The sequence below is a fragment of the Haliotis rufescens genome, unplaced genomic scaffold, assembly GCF_023055435.1.
Source record: "Haliotis rufescens isolate VD_foot unplaced genomic scaffold, xgHalRufe1.0.p SCAF_18, whole genome shotgun sequence".
NCBI lineage: Eukaryota > Metazoa > Mollusca > Gastropoda > Lepetellida > Haliotidae > Haliotis > Haliotis rufescens.
This window is the reverse complement of record NW_025963868.1, coordinates 22,833,397-22,855,859: the sequence shown is the minus strand read 5'-3', so window position 1 is coordinate 22,855,859 and position 22,463 is coordinate 22,833,397. Positions and strand designations below refer to the sequence as shown.

At 42.9% G+C, this 22,463-nt stretch overlaps 2 protein-coding genes across 3 annotated transcripts; both read left to right on the top strand.

The window, feature by feature from the left end:
• Nucleotides 1-70: 70 nt before the first annotated feature.
• Nucleotides 71-1,489, top strand: LOC124132964 (basic proline-rich protein-like). Its single transcript, XM_048397967.1, has 2 exons — nt 71-80; nt 717-1,489. Exons 1-2 carry the CDS (start codon nt 71-73, stop codon nt 1,487-1,489), a joined length of 783 nt encoding a protein of 260 aa, XP_048253924.1.
• Nucleotides 406-20,012, top strand: LOC124132891. 2 transcript variants are annotated; one of them, XM_048398426.1, is made up of 8 exons: nt 406-604; nt 3,729-3,782; nt 4,956-5,084; nt 6,188-6,212; nt 9,440-9,483; nt 16,607-16,714; nt 18,163-18,278; nt 19,019-20,012. In XM_048398426.1, exons 2-8 carry the CDS (start codon nt 3,752-3,754, stop codon nt 19,031-19,033), a joined length of 468 nt encoding a protein of 155 aa, XP_048254383.1. In that variant the 5' UTR covers nt 406-604; nt 3,729-3,751; the 3' UTR covers nt 19,034-20,012. The 2 variants fall into 2 exon arrangements, with proteins under 2 accessions (XP_048254383.1, XP_048254384.1); XM_048398427.1 differs by lacking the exon at nt 406-604 and adding an exon at nt 2,638-2,868.
• Nucleotides 20,013-22,463: the final 2,451 nt, after the last annotated feature.

Sequence of the window (22,463 nt, the reverse complement as noted above, 5' to 3'; positions counted from 1 at the left end):
ATTCGTCGAACTCGGGCCAAGACGAGTGAGTGAGTGAGTGATACCGAGACACACTCACAAGCAGCAGAGGATGCGGACACGTACAGCACCAGGAACAGCGCAATAAGACACACGACTTTCGTCATCTGAGTGAGTGCGTGAGTTGGGTTTAACGCCGCTTTTAACAGTATTCCAGTTATATCGCGGCGTGTCAGCTTAATGTGGGAGGAAAGCCCCAAGTGATGCAGGTTTCAGACGTTTACCACTTCGGTGAAACCCACGAGCACGGGTATAGTGCTGACAAACCTAAAAACATAATCGGGGCGAACCGGGATTCGAACCCACAATCATAGGTTTCTGGCGTGCCGAAGGGACGCAACTCTGCACAGGGAATCTCGGCGCCTCAGACGACTGGGCCACCCGTGACCCCTGGGCTCAAAACGAAGCGACGACAGCATATGGGGAAGGCAAGGTAATGAATGTACTAGAATGCACAGGATAATAACGGACATAACTTCCTTGTTTGTGACACATCTATCAACTGGTGCGTTTCAGCTTCGTTAAAGCATAGCACCTACACCTAGGCACTGTGCAGTGCTCACTTGGGATACCATTTGTACACATGGTGAGTATATGTGATATTTACTCACTAGTCATCAGTCATATATGTAGAAGCACGGTGTAGAGTTGGTTCCCGATTCGCCCTGATTACGTTTCTCTGTTTGTCATATCGTCAGCATCCCCCATCCCCCGCACCACTCCAGGCCCATCCCCAGCACCACCCCAGGCCCATCCCCCGCACCACTCCAGGCCCATTCCCCGCACCAATCCAGGCCTAAGACCCGCACCACTCCAAGCCCATTCCCCGCACCACTCCAGGCCTAAGACCCGCACCACCCCAGGCCCATCCCCCGCACCACTCCAAGCCCATTCCCCGCACAACTCCAGGCCCAAGACCCGCACCACTCCAAGCCCATCCCCCGCACCACTCCAAGCCCATTCCCCGCACAACTCCAGGCCTAAGACCCGCACCACTCCAGGCCCATCCCCCGCACCACTCCAAGCCCAAGACCCGCACCACTCCAAGCCCAAGACCCCCACCACTCCAGGCCCAAGACCCGCACCACTCCAAGCCCAAGACCCGCACCTCTCCAGGCCCAAGACCCGCACCACTCCAGGCCCAAGACCCGCACCTCTCCAAGACCCGCACCACTCCAGGCCCAAGACCCGCAACGCTCCAAGCCCAAGACCCGCACCACTCAAGGCCCAAGACCCGCACCGCTCCAAGCCCAAGACCCGCACCACTCAAGGCCCAGGCCCCGCACCGCTCCAAGCCCAAGACCCGCACCACTCCAGGCCCAAGACCCGCACCGCTCCAAGCCCAAGACCCGCACCGCTCAAGGCCCAAGACCCGCACCGCTCCAAGCCCAAGACCCGCACCACTCAAGGCCCAGGCCCCGCACCACTCCAGGCTTACCTACCATATCAAGCGTCTCCAGATCCACCCTGAGTATGACTGACTTGCTCTCTCCCTCTCTCATTGCTAAAGGGGCGGTCGGGTAGCCTAGTGGTTAAAGCGTTAGCTCGTCACGCCGAAGACCCGGGTTCGATTCCCGACATGGGTAGAATGTGTGAAGCCCATTTCTGGTGTCCCCCGCCGTGATATTGCTGGAATATTGCTAAAAGCGGCGAAAAAAACCTCACTCACTCACTCACTCTCATTGCTAAAGGAGACCGATTTGACAGTGAGTGAGTTACTGTGTTGGGTTTTATAATACAAGAGATCATACATACCTTATGAAAAATGTTGAGGGACCAAGATATATTATACTGAGATAACATTCATGGTCTCAATAAATGAATACAATCATTATAATACGAGACAATAACAATTGAATTTCGATAAGGACAGTGAGAGTATTAATGGGGTTTTGTGAAATGGCATACATACTTACTGACACACAATGCTACACATACACACACACAACCACACACAACCACACACAACCACACACACACACACACACACACACACACCACACATACACACCACACACACACACCACACACACCACACCACACACAACCACACACACACACACACACACACACACACACACACACACACACACACACACACACACACACACACACACCACACATACACATACACACACACAACCACACACAACCACACACAACCACACACAACCACACACACACACACACACACACACACACACACACACACACACACACACACACACACACACACACACACACACACACACATTTCCCTTGTTGATACATCTGTTTTAAATTAATGAAATGTTTCATCCCACATGCTCCAGTTCACCTGCATTGACACTGACGTCTAACCAAGCTGTGACGTTATCTACGCCTGGCTGATCCCATACAATAACTTCATTGTGTGAGAGCAGCAATCATCTCTTGCCCTTCCTGGTCTTTTTCCAGACCTAAACAAATGTGTCTGGGCCTACACTGATGTGACTTTTTGTCACTTTTAGTGTTTCCTTATATGTTTTCCTTATATATATATATGACGTTAGTAGGTCATGGGATATTGTAATCCCCCCCCCCCCCCCCCCCCCCCCTTCTTCCTCTTCTTCTTCTGTGTCATCATACATGAATGTGCGTTCCCTGTTGAACGTCCCAGGAATAGAACATGTTGAAAGGGACACGCTCAATGTAAATAGTCCTTATGAAACACTTTTCATCACCTAGCTATGTAAACAGTAAGATATAACTTTCTAGCTTGTGACACGGCTGTCAACCGGTGTGTTCCACCTTCGTTAAAGCACAGCGTTGCTGTTTGTGGATAGTGATACAATTGTGCGCTGCTCTCTTGGGATCCTATCCGAAAACTTGGTTAGTATATGTGGTGATGTCTGTGAGACAATGCTTTTAATCTTTGGGTTTGAATACAGTAAAATTGTTCGGACTGACAAAACAGTGATACTCTTTGTATAGCAGACGTCCAATCAGTGGATTTAAACAGCCTGCTTAGAACTTTTAAACGTATAAGTAATATTATTCTATCGGAAAATGTACATTGTATTTTAGCACCTTTCCATATAACCAGGAAGTGCCGCCATGTTTTTGCTCATGTCATACGGCCGATAGAGTGAGGTAATCACACACACACACACACACACACACACACACACACACACACACACACACACACACACACACACACACACACACACACACACACACACACACACACACACACACACACACACACACACACACACACACACACACACACACACACACACACACACACACACACACACACACACACACACACACACACACACACACACACACACACACATCGTCAGTCCATGTACTTCACAGGTTTGCATAAACTACGTCCCCTCGTGTATACACCGCAGTATAATATAGTCATTATTTAACCAACAAATCAAACAACGGTATAGCTCATGTCAGAGGAGAAATAGCGAGTGCTCTGACGAATCAGCGCTCAGGTAACATCTGCTCAAGACATTGCTTCATTTTAAGACAGTGCTTAAGACATATGCACATGTGCTATAAACGGCACCATGTCATTAGTTAACTACAAATAGTCACACGTCTGTACACACACTTAAGGGCAAATGTATTCACGGGGGATGGAGCAAGCTGGTAAACACACCACATAAATCACCAGTATACCGAGGACGTGTTATCCTGTTATTGAATGGAATTCAATTTGTCTGCAGATTTCTCCCTGAGCGACGTGGCCATGGCTTCCAACTGCACCACGCCCTCTACAGGTACCTACCAGTATTGCCCTGTACCCTATATCCCCCGTGAACTTCCGGGTTAGAATTGGTCCTCAGCAGCCTCTTGTTGCACGAGGCGACTTACGGGATCGGGTGGTCAGGATCGCTGATTGGCTGATTCATGTCGTCGTATCCCAATTAATAGATTGATGCTCATGATGTCAATCACTAGATCCAGGCACGACTATTTACAGACCGTTGTCTTATAGCTTGAATATTACGGAGTGTGGCAAAAACAGCAGTCAAACAAACAATACCATATTGAGGCGGTGTTGTGTACAAAGCCACCATGTGAATTACATACCTTTAGTGTTTTGTCTTGTTTGTGGTTTAAAGCGGCAATCGGTAAAGTGTTATCTAAAGACGGCGGCCTGTAATAATCGAGTCTGGATCAGACATTTCGGTGATTGATAGTGTGAGCACCGATCAAGCCGTCGGGGTACGATGACACGCAACCAAGCAAGTCACAGAGCTTGACCACGTGATCCAATTGTTCGCATAGTGCCGGGGACCCACTCTAACCCGGAAGTCCCAGGGGTAAAAATGTATTAAAAGTCTTGATTACTTAATGTTAAGATAGGGAATTGTCCCGACTCAAAAATGAGTCGAAATGTAACCATGTTTTGGCATCCTTATTCAAAATGTATGCTATGAATTGTCGATGATTACCGTGTTTATAATTATAAGTCAACCACTCTGGGATTCCGGGTTAGAATAGGCCTTATTTTAGGCAATGAACTGGAGTGGAGCCGTGACATGGCTGATGGTGTGACATCCTATCCCGAAGACGTAGGTCGTTGCTCCTAACATCAGTCACTGGTTTGTCTGGTCCAGCCGAGCCGAGATTGGAAGATCGTTGGTTCGATCTCCTGCAGCATCATACTAAGAGACGTTGAACTTTGGTACGTGTTACCCTGCCCGGCATTAAGGGGCAAACACAAGGACTGATCGGCCCCGAGTCAGTGTACTGTGTCTTGGTGCGGTATCCATGTTAAACTGTGACGTGGTATCTCAGTGGGCTAGCCCTATTTTGGCATTTTGGCTATTAGAATAGCACAAGCAGCCACACACACACACAAACGTGCATGCACGTCGCTATATAAATGCAACAATGCTTGATGCGCCGTTAAACCCCACCTCACCTTTGCCCTTATATCATTTCAGGAGAACTCATTCTAAGGCGGCCATTTATCTACATCGTTGCTGGCTGTGGCGGCGTGGTTGTGGTCGTCATCCTCGTCTCCCTCATATGTTGTTGTGTCCTGTTAAGAAAGGGAAGACGTCGTGTTAATGGTTAGTTCACGATATTGTGTCCCATCAATATTCCCCACTTACGGGAGCAGGGGTTGCGTCCCTTCGGCACGCCAGAAACCTATGATTGTGGGTTCGAATCCCGGTTCGCCCCGATTATTTTACTAGGTTTGTCAGCACCATACCCGTGCTCGTGGGTTTCACCAAAGTGGTAAACGTTTGAGACCTGCATCACTTCGGACTTTCCTCCAACTTCAGGCAGACACGCCATGATATGACTTGAATACTGTTAAAAGCGGCATTAAACCCAACTCACTCACATATTTTTAGGCGATCCATTTTTAATTAGTTCACGTCTCCGTTGACCGACAATGTTGGGCTTTTGTCTTCCAAATGCTGATTTCTGTCGTGAGTGAGTGAGTGAGTATGGTTTTACACCGCTTTTAGCAATATTCCAGCAATATCACGGCGGGGGACACCAGAAACAGGCTTCACACATTGTACCCATGTCGGGAATCGAAACCGGGTCCATGGCGTAACGAGCGAACGCTTTAACCAGTAGGCTACCCGACCGCCCCTTTCTGTCGTGAAAATATTTCAAAGGTACCCGTAGGTAGGTTAGTATGTCAGTGAAAGTGACACTTTAATTTATTATATTTTTACTTTATTTCACCCAACCAATAATACTTTTTTATGATCTTATCTCATCCACCATACACCCATAGTGTTTGGGAGGAGCGTTTCCGTGAAATGATGTTGTAACCGTCCCGTCCCATAAAAAAGATAAAAAAACGTTCAATAAAATATAATATTACCTTCCACCCAACGCACTCAAGATGTATAATACTCAAAAATAAGTTAAAGAACACCCGATTCGTTCATATCACTGTAGTTAATCTGCTCTTTAACATGTTTTTAGCTGTATTGATGGCCCATATACCAGTAATCACAGTAAAGACATTACTATTTTCTTGCTTCTCGTCCCTCTTCAAAATTTTCTGTTTTTACAACCCATCCCTTGTAATGCCTTTACAGACTGCTTAACAGTTAACCTCTTTCATTACCAAGGTCCCCAGTTATCCATGTATATGCCGTCAGCCGATTCATGATGGTTACTACATATGATGTCAAATGTTATTTTTCAGGTAACCAGAATGAAGACGCGATAATGTAAGTCTATTTTTCGTATCGAATGGATGTGTATAGGAATTAGTTGTTCTATGTATCTGCATACAACTTTAAACGAATATATCGCGTGGCACTCTTGACAACGAAGGCCTAATGGTGCACCTTTGGTAGTGTCGTAACTGCTTTCGGGCGTCAAGTACGACCCTACTACAGTTACTAAAAGTATTGCCGTTACTGGTCATCATGGTCAATTACGCCATGACTTTGCAACTCGCCTTGTCCGCAGCGCTCCGTCAAGGGATGATTGGTCTAACAACACTTACTCCAAGTTGTCTCTGTCAGCATTCATACTCGTATAATAAAGAAACAAAACACCAGCTTTATACTCACATAGTTTTACTTACTCCCAGCCCATCTATCAATACAGGACAGGATCAGACCGACCAGACTCGTCACTAAATTCGGGAAAACTTAGAATGATCGGGATTCGACTCGATCGATTGCATGTTAAAGTATCATTTTATAGTGTTCGGGCCAGGCCTGTCTTTGTCACATGTCACAATACCTCATTTTGATTCGTTAAAAGTTAAATCTGACCATGAACTCATGTGTGTCGTAATCGGAAAAATACAGAAGCCTACGTGCCAGATTGCTCATCTCTCTATTGATTTTGTTACTCGCTCCGGATGCTCAAAATGAAATATACCTTGAATCTCTCTGCTTGTTTCATTAACTAATGGACGATAACCTGGAACCCTGTGATAAATTTGAAATGTCTTTTATCTATTGATTCCTTTCGAACTAAAAGTTCTCTGTCACAAACTATATCTAATGCAACTCCTCATTGCAGCTATAACGGTTTTATTTGTTACCATTTTTCTTATGTTTTTGGGATGCATTTTTAACCTTATAACAGTAGCATTAATGTTCCTTTTTAAAATCGAAATTTCTCGTTATTTCCATTATTTTCTCGAACGAGAAAATAATGGAAATTACGAGGAAATAATGAGAAGGAATGAGAAAATATATGATATATTTCATATATATATATAAACATTTCATGACCACAGCAAATTAAAGAGGTTACTTTTCCTTTCTTCTCGTCCCTGTTTTTACAACCCACCCCTTGTAATTCCTTTACAGACCGCTATACAGCTAACCTCGAGTGAACCAAAGCATTTTCATAGCAATTTCATTTCATTATATATATATATATATATATATATATATATATATATATATATATATATATATATATATATATCAAAGATATACATGTCAAAAGGATTCCAAAATGAAATGCTGACCTGCCCTGATTGTACTGATTGTTGTGCTGATTGTACTGATTGTTATGTCGATTGTGCTGATTGTACAAATTGTACAAATAGTACTGATTGCTGTGCTGATTGTACTGATTGTACAAATAGTACTGTTTGTTGTGCTGATTGTACTGATTGTACAAATTGTACAGACTACAAATGTACTGACGGTACTGATTGTATAAATTGTACTGATTCTTGTGCTGATTGTACAAATTGTACTGATTGTTGTGCTGATTGTACTGATTGTTGTGCCGATTGTACTGATTGTACAAATTATACAAATAGTACTGATTGTTGTGCTGATTGTACTTATTGTACAAATTGTACTGTTTGTTGCGCTGATTGTACAAATTGTACTGATTGTTAAGCTGATTGTATTGATTGTTGTGTTAATTGTACTGATTGTACAATTTGTACTGATTGATGTGCTTATTGTACTGATTGTACAATTTGTTCTGATTGTTGTGCTGATTGAACTGATTGTACAAATTGTACTGATTGCTGTGCTTATTGTACTGATTTACAATTTGTACTGATTGAAGTGCTTATTGTACTGATTGTTGTGCTTATTGTACTGATTGTACAATTTGTACTAATGCTGTGCTAATTGTACAAATTGTTGTGCTTATTGTACTGATTGTTGTGCTGATTGTACTAATTGAACAATGTGTACTGATTGTGTGCTGATTGTACTGATTGTGCTGATTGTTCTGAGTGTACTGATTGATGTGCTGATTGTACTGATTGTACAATATGTACTGATTGTTGTGCTGCTTGTACTGATTGATGTGCTGATTGTACTGATTGTACAATATATACTGATTGTTGTGCTGCTTGTACTGATTGATGTGCTGATTGCACTGATTGTACAATATGTACTGATTGTTGTGCTGATTGTACTGATTGATGTGCTGATTGTACTGATTGTTGTGCTGATTGTAATGAGTGTACACCTTGTACTGATTGTTGTGCTGATTGTACTGATTGATGTGCTGATTGTACTGATTGTTGCGCTGCTTGTACTGATTGATGTGCTGATTGTACTGAGTGTACACGTTGTACTGATTGTTGTGCTGATTGTACTGATTGTTGTGCTGATTGTACTGATTGTTGTGCTGATTGTACTGATTGTTGTGCTGATTGTACTGATTGTTGCGCTGCTTGTACTGATTGATGTGCTGATTGTACTGAGTGTACACATTGTACTGATTGTTGTGCTGATTGTACTGATTGATGTGCTGATTGTACTGATTGTTGCACTGCTTGTACTGATTGATGTGCTGATTGTACTGAGTGTACACATTGTACTGATTGTTGTGCTGATTGTACTGATTGTTGTGCTGATTGTACTGATTGTTGTGCTGATTGTACTGATTGTTGTGCTGATTGTACTGATTGTTGTGCTTATTGTACTGATTGTACTGGTTGTATCAGCGATGAATTCACTTGTTCGACTTTCTTCAATATGACTGTACACGGGCGTCGGGTAATACTAAACCCCTGATACTGTACCTCCATAGTTTACAATGAGCAAGTCGATCCTTGTAGGAAAGCTGTTGATCAATTTAGGTGTTCAATGTTCAACAAATTATGCGGAGATTTCATCCGTTTGTTCCAGTCTTTAAAAAAATCGTAATTAGGTTGGATGTAACAAGGTCGAAAATGGCATCTACTTATTCAGTATTGACATTTGTTTGGCATTGAGTGAGTGAGTTAAAGTTTAACCTCGTATCGGCTTTATATATTTCATATAGCGACCGTTCGGCTTTGAGAGAGTGAGTTAAAATTTACATCGCATTAGCAATTTATTAGTGACGACAACATTTGTCCTATTTACGAAAACAAAAAAGTTACTCTTTGTCTTTTTTATTCCGATGATGATTAATCACATATCATGATCTGTATGATCCATGTTATAAAAAAGATAATGTGTGTATGGTGTTTCAGGAAAGATGATGACGAAAAGGAAAACCCTAAAAGAGAAAGCGCTGGTGGGTTTTAATCACTGGTACGCCACGGTACAAGTAGGTTATGATTAATGGTGCTACACAGGAGGTCCGCCTACTGGCGCGTACCTTTGTGAAGAAAGGGGTAGCGGGTGGTCCGCGACAAGTAGTACGATTAGGTGCGTGTCCTGTCTCGACTAACAACGAGTTCTGGTGGCGATAGTACGTGCTGATGTGAGTGCGTACCCGATGACTGTGAAAACGGTGACAGTAATTGGCATAGATAACAACAATGAAGGAAGTCATTTGCTTTAAATACTGGATAGATGTCATGTCATTCATCAGATGATTGTGAAGGTTGAGACCTTAACGCAGTGATATCTGACTCAATGACATACCCCTTAATTAATTAAATTGGGGTTTCAGCATAATGTAAATGTAATATTGCTGGCTGCATTGATATTGAGATAACTGGATAATCATAGCTCTAGTCCTCACATTCTGATGCTGTTTAGCGTAGATTCAGACAGACCAGTGGCAAATCTAGGTTTTGACTATGCTTGAGATTTACTTTTAATTCTTTCTCCGTGTATTCCTTATAGGCCAATTTTCGAGCCTGAGGATGTATTATTTGGCCATGCTTACCTAGCTTTGGCATGTTTATGTGTTTGTTGGCATGTTTGTTGACCTCTGGTATTTGGTTGAATTCAGTTTGGTCTAAATCCACCTCTTGCTGTGAGCAGTATGCAATCTGATTAATTGACATGTACTGTACAAAGGCCTTTTTGAGCATGATTTTGAGGAAACTTCCATTGATTCGGAGTTTGCCGAGACATATACAAAAACGGTGTCCAAACTTCACAAAAGTAAGCACAGTGTTGATGGAATGACAATGCACTTGGGCCAGTCAAATATATTGTCATCTTTACATCTCTTTACCCGACTCCGTGGTCAAGTGGTAGAGCGTCTGCCCGGAGAACGGATGGTAGGGCGTTGGATCGAGGCTGCGTCAAACCAAAATATTATGAAATATCGTACTTGTTGTTACCCTGCCTGGCGCTCGGCATTAAGGGGCTAAAACAAGGACTGGTCGGCTCGGAGTCAGTATAATGTGTATGAGTGGGGTATTCATGTTAAACGTGCAATAATTTTGAACGCGACGTTAAATCCCATTACCTCACCTTTACCCGAGGTTGAATTTGAGCTCCATTGCACTATATCTCAGCTCTGTTGCTCTATATCTCGGCTCTGTTGCTCTATATCTCAGCTCTGTTGCTCTTTATCTCAGCCCTGTTGCTCTATATCTCAGCTCTGTTGCTCTATATCTCAGCTCTGTTGCTCTTTATCTCAGCTCTGTTGCTCTTTATCTCAGCTCTGTTGCTCTATATCTCAGCTCTGTTGCTCTTTATCTCAGCTCTGTTGCTCTATATCTCAGCTCTGTTACTCTTTATCTCAGCTCTGTTGCTCTTTATCTCAGCTCTGTTACTCTATATCTCAGCTCTGTTGCACTATATCTCAGCTCTGTTGTTCAATATCTCAGCTCTGCTGCTCTATATCTCAGCTCTGTTACTCTATATCTCAGCTCTGTTGTTCAATATCTCAGCTCTGTTGCTCTATATCACAGCTCTGTTGCACTATATCTCAGCTCTGTTGTTCAATATCTCAGCTCTGCTGCTCTATATCTCAGCTCTGTTACTCTATATCTCAGCTCTGTTGCACTATATCTCAGCTCTGTTGTTCAATATCTTAGCTCTGTTGCTCTATATCTCAGCTGTTACTCTATATCTCAGCTCTGTTGTTCAATATATCAGCTCTGTTACTCTATATCACAGCTCTCTTGTTCTATATCTCAGCTCTGTTGCTCTATATCTCAGCTCTGTTGCTCTATATCTCAGCTCTGTTGCTCTATATCTCAGCTCTGTTGCTCTATATTTCAGCTCTGTTGCTCTATATCTCAGCTCTGTTGCTCTATATCACAGCTCTGTTGCACTATATCTCAGCTCTGTTGTTCAATATCTCAGCTCTGCTGCTCTATATCTCAGCTCTGTTACTCTATATCTCAGCACTGTTGCACTATATCTCAGCTCTGTTGTTCAATATATCAGCTCTGTTACTCTATATCACAGCTCTCTTGTTCTATATCTCAGCTCTGTTGCTCTATATCTCAGCTCTGTTGCTCAATATCTCAGCTCTGCTGCTCTATATCTCAGCTCTGTTACTCTATATCTCAGCTCTGTTGTTCAATATCTCAGCTCTGTTGCTCTATATCACAGCTCTGTTGCACTATATCTCAGCTCTGTTGTTCAATATCTCAGCTCTGCTGCTCTATATCTCAGCTCTGTTACTCTATATCTCAGCTCTGTTGCACTATATCTCAGCTCTGTTGTTCAATATCTTAGCTCTGTTGCTCTATATCTCAGCTGTTACTCTATATCTCAGCTCTGTTGTTCAATATATCAGCTCTGTTACTCTATATCACAGCTCTCTTGTTCTACATCTCAGCTCTGTTGCTCTATATCTCAGCTCTGTTGCTCTATATCTCAGCTCTGTTGCTCTATATCTCAGCTCTGTTGTTCAATATATCAGCTCTGTTACTCTATATCACAGCTCTCTTGTTCTATATCTCAGCTCTGTTGCTCTATATCTCAGCTCTGTTGTTCAATATATCAGCTCTGTTACTCTATATCACAGCTCTGTTGTTCTATATCTCAGCTGTTACTCTATATCTCAGCTCTGTTGTTCAATATATCAGCTCTGTTACTCTATATCACAGCTCTGTTGTTCTATATCACAGCTCTGTTGCTCTATATCTCAGCTCTGTTACTCTATATCTCAGCTCTGTTGTTCAATATATCAGCTCTGTTACTCTATATCACAGCTCTCTTGTTCTATATCTCAGCTCTGTTGCTCTATATCTCAGCTCTGTTGTTCAATATCTTAGCTCTGTTGCTCTATATCTCAGCTGTTACTCTATATCTCAGCTCTGTTGTTCAATATATCAGCTCTGTTACTCTATATCACAGCTCTGTTGTTCTATATCTCAGCTCTGTTGCTCTATATCTCAGCTCTGTTGTTCTATATCTCAGCTCTGTTGCTCTATATCACAGCTCTGTTGCACTATATCTCAGCTCTGTTGTTCAATATCACAGCTCTGTTACTCTATATCACAGCTCTGTTGTTCTATATCTCAGCTGTTACTCTATATCTCAGCTCTGTTGTTCAATATATCAGCTCTGTTACTCTATATCACAGCTCTGTTGTTCTATATCACAGCTCTGTTGCTCTATATCACAGCTCTGTTGTTCTATATCACAGCTCTGTTGCTCTATATCTCAGCTCTGTTGCTCTATATCACAGCTCTGTTGCTCTATATCTCAGCCCTGTTGCTCTATATCTCAGCTCTGTTGCTCTATATCTCAGCTCTGTTGCTCTATATCTCAGCTGTTACTCTATATCTCAGCTATGTTACTCTATATCTCAGCTATGTTACTCTATATCTCAGCTCTGTTGTTCAATATATCAGCTCTGTTACTCTATATCACAGCTCTGTTGTTCTATATCACAGCTCTGTTGCTCTATATCACAGCTCTGTTGTTCTATATCACAGCTCTGTTGCTCTATATCTCAGCTCTGTTGCTCTATATCACAGCTCTGTTGCTCTATATCTCAGCCCTGTTGCTCTATATCTCAGCCCTGTTACTCTATATCACAGCTCTGTTACTCTATATCACAGCTCTGTTGCTCTATATCTCAGCCCTGTTACTCTATATCACAGCTCTGTTACTCTATATCTCAGCTCTGTTGCTCTATATCTCAGCTCTGTTACTCTATATCTCAGCTCTGTTACTCTATATCTCAGCTCTGTTACTCTATATCTCAGCTCTGTTACTCTATATCTCAGCTCTGTTACTCTATATCTCAGCTCTGTTACTCTATATCTCAGCTCTGTTACTCTATATCTCAGCTCTGTTACTCTATATCTCAGCTCTGTTGCTCTATATCACAGCTCTGTTGCTCTATATCTCAGCTCTGTTACTCTATATCTCAGCTCTGTTACTCTATATCTCAGCTCTGTTACTCTATATCTCAGCTCTGTTACTCTATATCTCAGCTCTGTTGCTTTTGGATAACAAAGTCGAGGATATTGAGTCAATGAGTGAGGAGAGATAGTAATCAATTGAAAGGACAATAGATCAGCCGTATAAGTCACTTGAAGTGTCCACATTTTAAGACATACGTATGGTTATGAGAAATTATATTTCTAAATACATTTCTCAATATAAGCGAGCTGTATACAATGACACTGATATTCGTCGAGGACGTTCTTATCGAATTGAAAGATGCTTCGTGGTGAAGAGAGGGATGTGACCAGTACTTATACTCCACGCCTGCTTGGCAGCGTTATGGTTTGTATCCAGTAATACCGTGTCAGATTATTTGTACCGCCAACAATCGGGTGCTTCAAACGTAACTCTTTGGCCATGTATCCGGGACTTGTAGAAGCAAAGTTCAAGTGTGTACGCGATGTAATGACAATCAATCTGTTGACAAATGTCCCTCAGATAACGCCACCAAATGCAGAACCTGTGGCGGTGATCATAGTGCTGCCTACAGAGGCTACCCAGCATTACTGGCTGTAAATGACCGCAGGGTTAGTGTGGAGAATGAACTATCATGTGCAGGAACGTCCCGCCTTGTTAAGGCAGACAATTGCAAATCCATCTCGTACGCCGCAGCTCTCAAGAATGCCAGTTCTAAATCTGTAGTGATTGCTGTTAAACTACCAGTTGAGATCAGATCAAATTCTACTTATTTGCCCCTCCCGTCCCCGACATGTACTTGTCACTGTCAAGTATGTAGGCATGGTTCGGATCTCGGACACTCTGAACCAAGCCCATCAAGGTGAGCTGATACATCCAACTCTACTGCCGCATCTATACACATCTCTGCCTTGGTGTATCTAAAGATATTTGGAGTGACTTCATACTAATCAAGATTAATAGAGAAGGTATTTTTATTATTTACCTTTTTATAATAGAACACGGAAAGTTTAGTGGCTCATGGTTGTAACCTTAAACAGGTTTCTAATGGGTACTTCCACTCATCCTGACGTTATTTGCATTCAAGGAATTCTCCTTTGGACAGAAAACAGTTTCAAAACTGATGGCTATGTTCTTTATCGGGGAGACAGGGTTACCTGTAATCCAAATGCTAAAAACTGTGGAAGTGGTGGTTGTGCAATATTGTGCAACCTGACCTTCCACGCAAGGAATATGAATTGCCAGATAATGCAGTAGTGGGATAGTGACCATACTGATTACAATGGCTATGATGTAGAGTTTGTTTCAGAAAAAAACAGACTTTGTTCTTCTAAATACAAGGAAAATGCACCAAGCTCATCTTGAAAGATGATTACCTCCTCTTGATTTTGTCATTTGCTTCATCACCCCTGTCGGCTAAATGCAAGTGGGATGTTTATCAAGAAGATCCGTTGGGTATTGATCACTTCCCAGTTTACCCCGATTTTCGACTAAGTCCTTTAAGAGCTGAAATCACGACTGCACCATGGTGAAACTGTCCTTTAAGAGCTGATATCACGACTGCACCATGGTGCAACTGTCCTTTAAGAGCTGAAATCACGACTGCACCATGGTGAAACTGTCCTTTAAGAGCTGAAATCACGACTGCGCCATAGTGAAACTGTCCTTTAAGAGCTGAAATCACGACTGCACCATGGTGAAACTGTCCTTTAAGAGCTGAAATCACGACTGCACCATGGTGAAATTGTCCTTTAAGAGCTGAAATCACGACTGCACCATGGTGAAAATGTCCTTTAAGAGCTGAAATCACGAGTGCACCATGGTGAAACTGTCCTTTAAGAACTGAAATCATGACTGCACCATGGTGAAACTGTCCTTTAAGAGCTGAAATCACGACTGCACATGGTGAAACTGTCCTTTAAGAGCTGAAATCACGACTGCACCATGGTGAAAATGTCCTTTAAGAGCTGAAATCACGAGTGCACCATGGTGAAACTGTCCTTTAAGAGCTGAAATCACGACTGCACCATGGTGAAACTGTCCTTTAAGAGCTGAAATCACGACTGCACCATGGTGAAACTGTCCAGGAAATTCAGGTGATCTCATTTCTCGCTAACTTCGTTGATGCATGTCATTGTATCCCAATCGCGTGGATGGATGCCAATCATATCAGTCACTTGATCGGCTTGTAAAGACGTGATCATTTAGACCGCCGTCAAGTTGCTAGAATGTTGCTGAATGCGGCGTAAAACAAACAAACAAACAGACAGATAAAACCTCAGATAGCCATGGAGTAGTGATATTGCATTATGTCAGTGTAATCATGTAAAGCCGCATATAGTTTGTATCAAATGACAGCGGTTTTTGAAGATGGTTTTCGTGTATTCAACAAAAGTTAGCGATATCATTTAATATGAAAACAAAAACAAACAGAAACAGTTTGAACAATTATATACGGAATTCGTCTGCCGCAGTTTGTGTTGTGTTATCATAGTCACCTGAACGAGGTGGTGAGGTGAGGTGAAATAGGGTTTAACGTCGCGTCCAAGATTATTGCACTTATATAGCGACGTGCATGCACGTGTATGTGTGTGTGTGGCTGCTTGTACTAGTCCGGAATGATGCCGATTTATAGTGCTAGCACACTGAGATACCATGCCGCAGTTTAACATGCATAACCTACTCAGACACAGTATACTGACTCCGAGCAGACCAGTCCTTGTTTGAGCCCCTTAATGCCGAGCGCCAGACAGGGTAGCAACAGGTACCATCTTTTAATGTCTTTTGGTATGACGCGACTGGGGATCGAACCCCGGACCTTCCGCTCTCCGGGCGGACGCTCTACCATTAGACCACGGAGGCGGTCCTTCACCTGAACGAAGCTAGTTCCAATAAGGATTCCGGCCAGTGCTACCCGAGGATCTTCCATATGTTACACGACTAGAGTGGTCGCTGTGTGTGTCTTATAGCCACGCCGAAGACCCACATACCTGTGATGTGTACAAAGCCCATTGCAGGTGTCCGACATTGTCGTGATGCGGGGAACAGTGCCAAAACTTCGCCAAATCCCTCACTCATTAAGATGATGATATTTACGCTAATCGCTTTTTTCATGTTCCTGTTTCTAGTCATGGTGGACAACGTACTGTATGGAGGGTACGCTGACACTGGACATGACGCAAGACCTGGCGACCAACCACCCAGGGGCGAGTCAGCGGGGAAGCGTCAGATCACAGGTGAGGAGTTTTCTCACTGGACAATCAATCATTGTCTGTTACCTGTACCCGCTTCTCTGATGAGACAATTCAAGTCCAGTTTGAAGGATGCCCTCTGGTCCTACACGGCGCAGTTACGTCTCTCTCCAGAGATCTTTGTTCAAGTCAGAATCACCATGGTTTGTCTGCATAATACCTACGATTATGAGTCACTGGTATTTCCTCCCAAATGAAGCTGGCACGCCGAAATATGACTGGCATAATTTTAAAAAGGTGTTCCAAGCACCATATTTGCTATACTAGTATGTTTTATTCTTCTGATTAATACACAAGTCAAAGTTAGATGTGATAAGTAATATCAGTGAACTGTGCCCTATAGTACCTGGCTGGTATTAGCCATATAAAACGGAAAATATAACAGATTTTGTTTTATTACTTGCTCGTGGAGAGATCACCCGTTTAATACACATACATATAGAATACTAAACGAGCTCTCGTGTAATACCAATTTTATGAAAATCGTGAATAGTTCTGGTATCTGACGAGCGAAAGCGAGTTTAGTATATTATTTATTACTTACCATTAATCACGTTTTTAGAATTATACTGTCGTGTGTGAATAGGCTGACACCTACACGATCCACGGCACAATCCAGTTGAGTTTAACAGAATAATATTTCAAACACGTCAAAAGTTAATTTAATACCATATAACGGTCCACCTTTAGAATTCAGGCGTCCGTTCCACAAAGTTATCGTAGCGCTAAGGTTATCGCAACTCGCATACTTAACTTAGACTTACGACTGTCGTTGCGATACAGTACGATCATCGTGTGGAACGGGGCCTTGCACCTCAAAGTTTACAATCACGTCAAAATATCCGTTGACGTAATTTATGGAATTTTGTTGCCAGATAAATCGGCGAAACAATGTCATGTGACGTCACCCTAGCAACGGGCCTGCTTTGGGTCACTGAGCGTGCATAAGCTCCTCTCAATGATCTATCAATTCACACGCAATGTCGTTTAATAAGCCAAGGGATGTTGAGAGCTTTCACTATTTGTTCAGGAAACATGTTCCGACATTAGCAAGCATTTCGGTATTGCACAATGTGTGATAAAGCTTTCAGTATACAGTGTAATTCTAAAAACGTTATTAATGGTAAGTAATTAATAAAATACTAAACTCGCTTTCGCTCGTCAGATACCAGAACTATTCACGAGTTTCATAAAATTGGTATTACACGAGAGCTCGTTTAGTATTCTATATTTATTTTAAAGGATAGTTAGTACTGTGGATGTTCCCAGTGAAATCGCCCTGTTTAACAAAAATAATATCCCTTTGTCTGCATGCATAGATGTTTCTAACATTTGCTGTTATGAAAGCGGTTGTGGTCCAGGTCTCAATGTATATTTTTCGCTATATGGTGTATTGTGTACGCGTAGTAAAACTACATTTGTTTCCCATGCAGATATGTATGCAAAGGTTATTAAGGTGGCTCCCTTGAATAGTGGAACTGAAGACAACGTCGCCTTCAGCATTGAAGACAAGGACACACATCCACCAGGGAAGCCGACAAAGGCTGAGGTTCGTAATGCTGATCTTATCTTTTACCTTTTCATTGGCTCTCTTCACACCTCCTTGTTCACTGGCACTTACTTTGTCATGCAAATTGTGCGAGAGGCGGGTTTTCATCCTTTTCGCGAACACCTGGTGTCATCACTGATTTTTCAATGACTCATTCACATAATGTCCACCACTATTTTGCCTTTATCGCCAAATGGAATCGGTTTCGGCAGATATTTCTACACTGATCATTCTCTGGCGTTGATGTTTTGAATTTGATTGTAAATAATCTCTCACGTATTTCATCATACATTACATTGAGACAAGTATTTTATTGGGACAAATCTGTCATTCAGGTAAATCTTTCATTCGGACAAATCTTTCAATCAGACAATACTGTCATTCAGACAAAACTGTCATTCAGACTAAACGTTCTTTCAAACATATTTTTCATTCAGCCAAATCATTCATTGAGACACAACTTTCATTGAGACATATTGTTTATTGAGACCAATCTGTCAAGATAAAACTTGTATTGAGGCAAATCTTTCACTAAGACAACACTTTCCTTGAGACAAATCTTTCCTTGAGACAAACCCTTCACTGAGACACAACTTTCATTGAGACATATCTTTCATCCAGATTAATCTGTCTCTAAGATAAAACTTATATTGAGGCAAATCTTTCACTAAGACAACACTTTCCTTAAAAAAAAATTTCATTGAGACAAGTATTTTATTGAAACTAATTTTTCATCACAGCCTGTGCCCATCTAGCAGATGATACTTCAAGCGGCCCCTGAATCACGTCTTGATCTGCCATGCAGCAACAACGTCCCTGACCACTGAGTTTTCAGGATGCCGCAAGTGTTGTCTTGGTTTCCTGGACGAGAGGCGGATGGAGGGAATGCTGTTTTTGACGACCAGGCCTCCTAGTTGCTATTTACACAAAGGCTTCCACTTCATCTGTTTTACACGAATACTATCTGATGTCTTTATTTGTCGTATTTGTTTCTGAATGAACGATGTATGGCTATGAAGTATCAATATTTGTCCCCGGTATATACGCCTCCGTCAGTAATCATACGCATCACCGTAAAATTGATGCGACAACTTTGAGCGAGTAAGTGCGTCAGTTTGATTTTAGGGGGCCTTTGCAATACAAGATTACAATCTATACTAGCGGAAAAAGTAACTACGCTTGATGTAGAGTTCCATAAATCTAAATTTATTCTGAAATTCAATAATGCATCTTTCAATGAGTATTCCTAGAGACATCTCGACTGTAAGTCGTGATTCACAATTTGCACGTGCACGTTAATGCATGATGCACAAGTTTCACACATGTGGTTTTTTAATGTGAACCAGCGCACAATGACTTTTAGCTACCAGGTGCTCATAAAAACACTTTTGTTTAACCGTAAATAACGCTTACGCAAAGCCACAGCTTGCAGAAAAATGGTCTACGCGGCATGGGTACGCTGCAAACAGGAAAGGGGCAAAACGAAGTTGCCAGAAATTCTAATGTTCGTCGAAACACAGTTTCATCTCTTTGGAGACGTGATCTACAAGAAACAACCGATGATGCCAGCTCCACAGCTATAGCTGACACTTGGAACAATTACCTTTGTTTCGCCATTCCCGCTGCGTGCGTGCATGTCGTATATGTCCATACCTGTCGTTGAATGATGTTGCACACTTTTAGAGATAAAAGCAGACGCACAAACGAGACTTCATTAAAGCTTCATTACAAATCTCAGTGTCTACATGGTATTCATTTTCGTAATGTTCGTCATAAGTTTGTTTGTAGTTGAAACAGCACTCAGCAATGTTCCAGCTATAGGAGTGAGTGAATAGTGTTTAATGCCTCTTTTAACAGTATTCCAGTTATATCACGGCGTGTCAGTTTAATGTGGGAGAAAAGCCCGAAGTGATGCAGGTCTCAGACGTTTACCACTTCGGTGAAAACCACGAGCACGAGTATGGTGCTGACAAACCTAGAAACCTAATCGGGACGAACCGGGATTCGAACCCACAATCATAGGTTTCTAGCCCAAGGGACGCAACTCTGCACAGCGAATTGTGACGCCTTAAACTTCTGGAGACCAATTTATTATTTTTTTCAGACAGGTGTTTGTATAATTTTGTTTTCATTTGCTTGATGTCCCTTGATTTTTTTGTAATGAGAACACCCCTGAACCACACCGTTCCATTCAATCACCACGTGAATTATCAAAACAAGCCTTTATCCCACACAGAAAGAAGATTTGGATCCTTGAAGATAATGGTTAGAAATGGTCTTTAGCAACCCATGCTTGTCGCAAGAGGCGACATCGTGGATGCATGTCATCGCATCCCAATTGTGTAGATCGATGCTCATGATATTAATCACTGGATTGTCTGGTCCGGATTTTTACAGACCGCCGTCATACAACTGGAATATTGCAGAATGTGCACAAGCGGCACACACGTGCATGCTCCTCGCTTTATAAGGGCAGTAATCTTGAACGAAACGTAAGCCCAATTTTACCTCACCTCATCAGAAGAACAACATATATACGGCTTCCTTGGATGAGCGCTTGGCTTAAATAACTCTTTCTGTTTTGTTTGTTTGTTGTTAAACGCAGCACTCAGCAATATTCCAGCTATAAGACGGCGGTCTGTAAATAATCGAGTCTGGACCAGACAATCCAGTGACTGACATCATGAGCATCAATCCACGTTATTGGGATCAATGACATCCATCAACCAAGTCAGGGAGCCAACAAGCATGGTCGCCTTTTACGGCAAGCATGGGTTGCTGAAGACCTATTCTACCCCGGATCTTCACAGGTCGTTGAACTGAAAGATGATGTCAGAAGGGTTCATAATGGAACCAAGGTGCGGCTGTAGGATTCATCATAATAGGCCGTTCACATGTTGCCTTTCACTTGCACCAGGCTTGTTCTATCAGTACCATGGTGTTGGTACCGTCACTCCAGGGATGTGCTTTCGGACGCATTGAATGCTCCCATTCTAGCTGATTATAAGCATATTATTCTGGTATTGATAGCATATGATGACAGTGTTACGTTCCGAAAGTGAAATATATTTTTCAATTTGCCGGAAGTTATAGCCTGGATCTGTAGCTAGTTGAAATCACTCAAATGTATCATGCTGTAAACCTGTGGCAGCTGATGGCGAGGGAGGGAGACTTGTGTCGGTGACCTGTGGCAGCAGATGGCGGGGGAGGGAGACATATGTCAGTGACCTGTGACAGCTGATGGCGAGGGAGGGAGACTTGTGTGGGTGACCTGTGATAGCTGATGGCGAGGGAGGGAGACTTGTGTGGATGACCTGTGATAGCTGATGGCGAGGGAGGGAGACTTGTGTCGGTGACCTGTGATAGCTGATGGCGAGGGAGGGAGACTTTTGTCAGTGACCTGTATAAAGGTGATGGCGGGGGAGGGAGACTTGTGTCGGTGACCTGTGATAGCTGATGGCGAGGGAGGGAGACTTGTTTCGGTGACCTGTGATAGCTGATGGCGAGGGAGGGAGACTTGTGTCGGTGACCTGTGATAGCTGATGGCGAGGGAGGGAGACTTGTTTCGGTGACCTGTGATAGCTGATGGCGAGGGAGGGAGACTTGTGTCGGTGACCTGTGATAGCTGATGGCGAGGGAGGGAGACTTGTTTCGGTGACCTGTGATAGCTGATGGCGAGGGAGGGAGACTTGTGTCGGTGACCTGTGATAGCTGATGGCGAGGGAGGGAGACTTGTTTCGGTGACCTGTGATAGCTGATGGCGAGGGAGGGAGACTTGTGTCGGTGACCTGTGATAGCTGATGGCGAGGGAGGGAGACTTTTGTCAGTGACCTGTATAAAGGTGATGGCGAGGGAGGGAGACTTGTGTCGGTGACCTGTGATAGCTGATGGCGGGGGAGGGAGACTTTTGTCAGTGACCTGTATAAAGGTGATGGCGAGGGAGGGAGACTTGTGTCGGTGACCTGTGATAGCTGATGGCGAGGGAGGGAGACTTGTTTCGGTGACCTGTGATAGCTGATGGCGAGGGAGGGAGACTTGTGTCGGTGACCTGTGGCAGCTGATGGCGGGGGAGGGAGACTTGTTTGGGTGACCTCAGTCAGTCTGCAATTGTTGGAGAAAAAAATGGAAACGTGAATTCGAACAAGTCGTTTATTAAAATGAGAAAATGAATTATAAGAAAGTGAT

Coding starts and splice junctions, on each gene's coding strand:
- LOC124132891 (XM_048398426.1), top strand. CDS start 3,752: ATGGCTTCCAACTGCACCACGCCCTCTACAG. Junction 3,783..4,955: donor CTGCACCACGCCCTCTACAG/GTACCTACCAGT, acceptor ATATCATTTCAG/GAGAACTCATTCTAAGGCGG. Junction 16,715..18,162: donor GGGGAAGCGTCAGATCACAG/GTGAGGAGTTTT, acceptor TTTCCCATGCAG/ATATGTATGCAAAGGTTATT.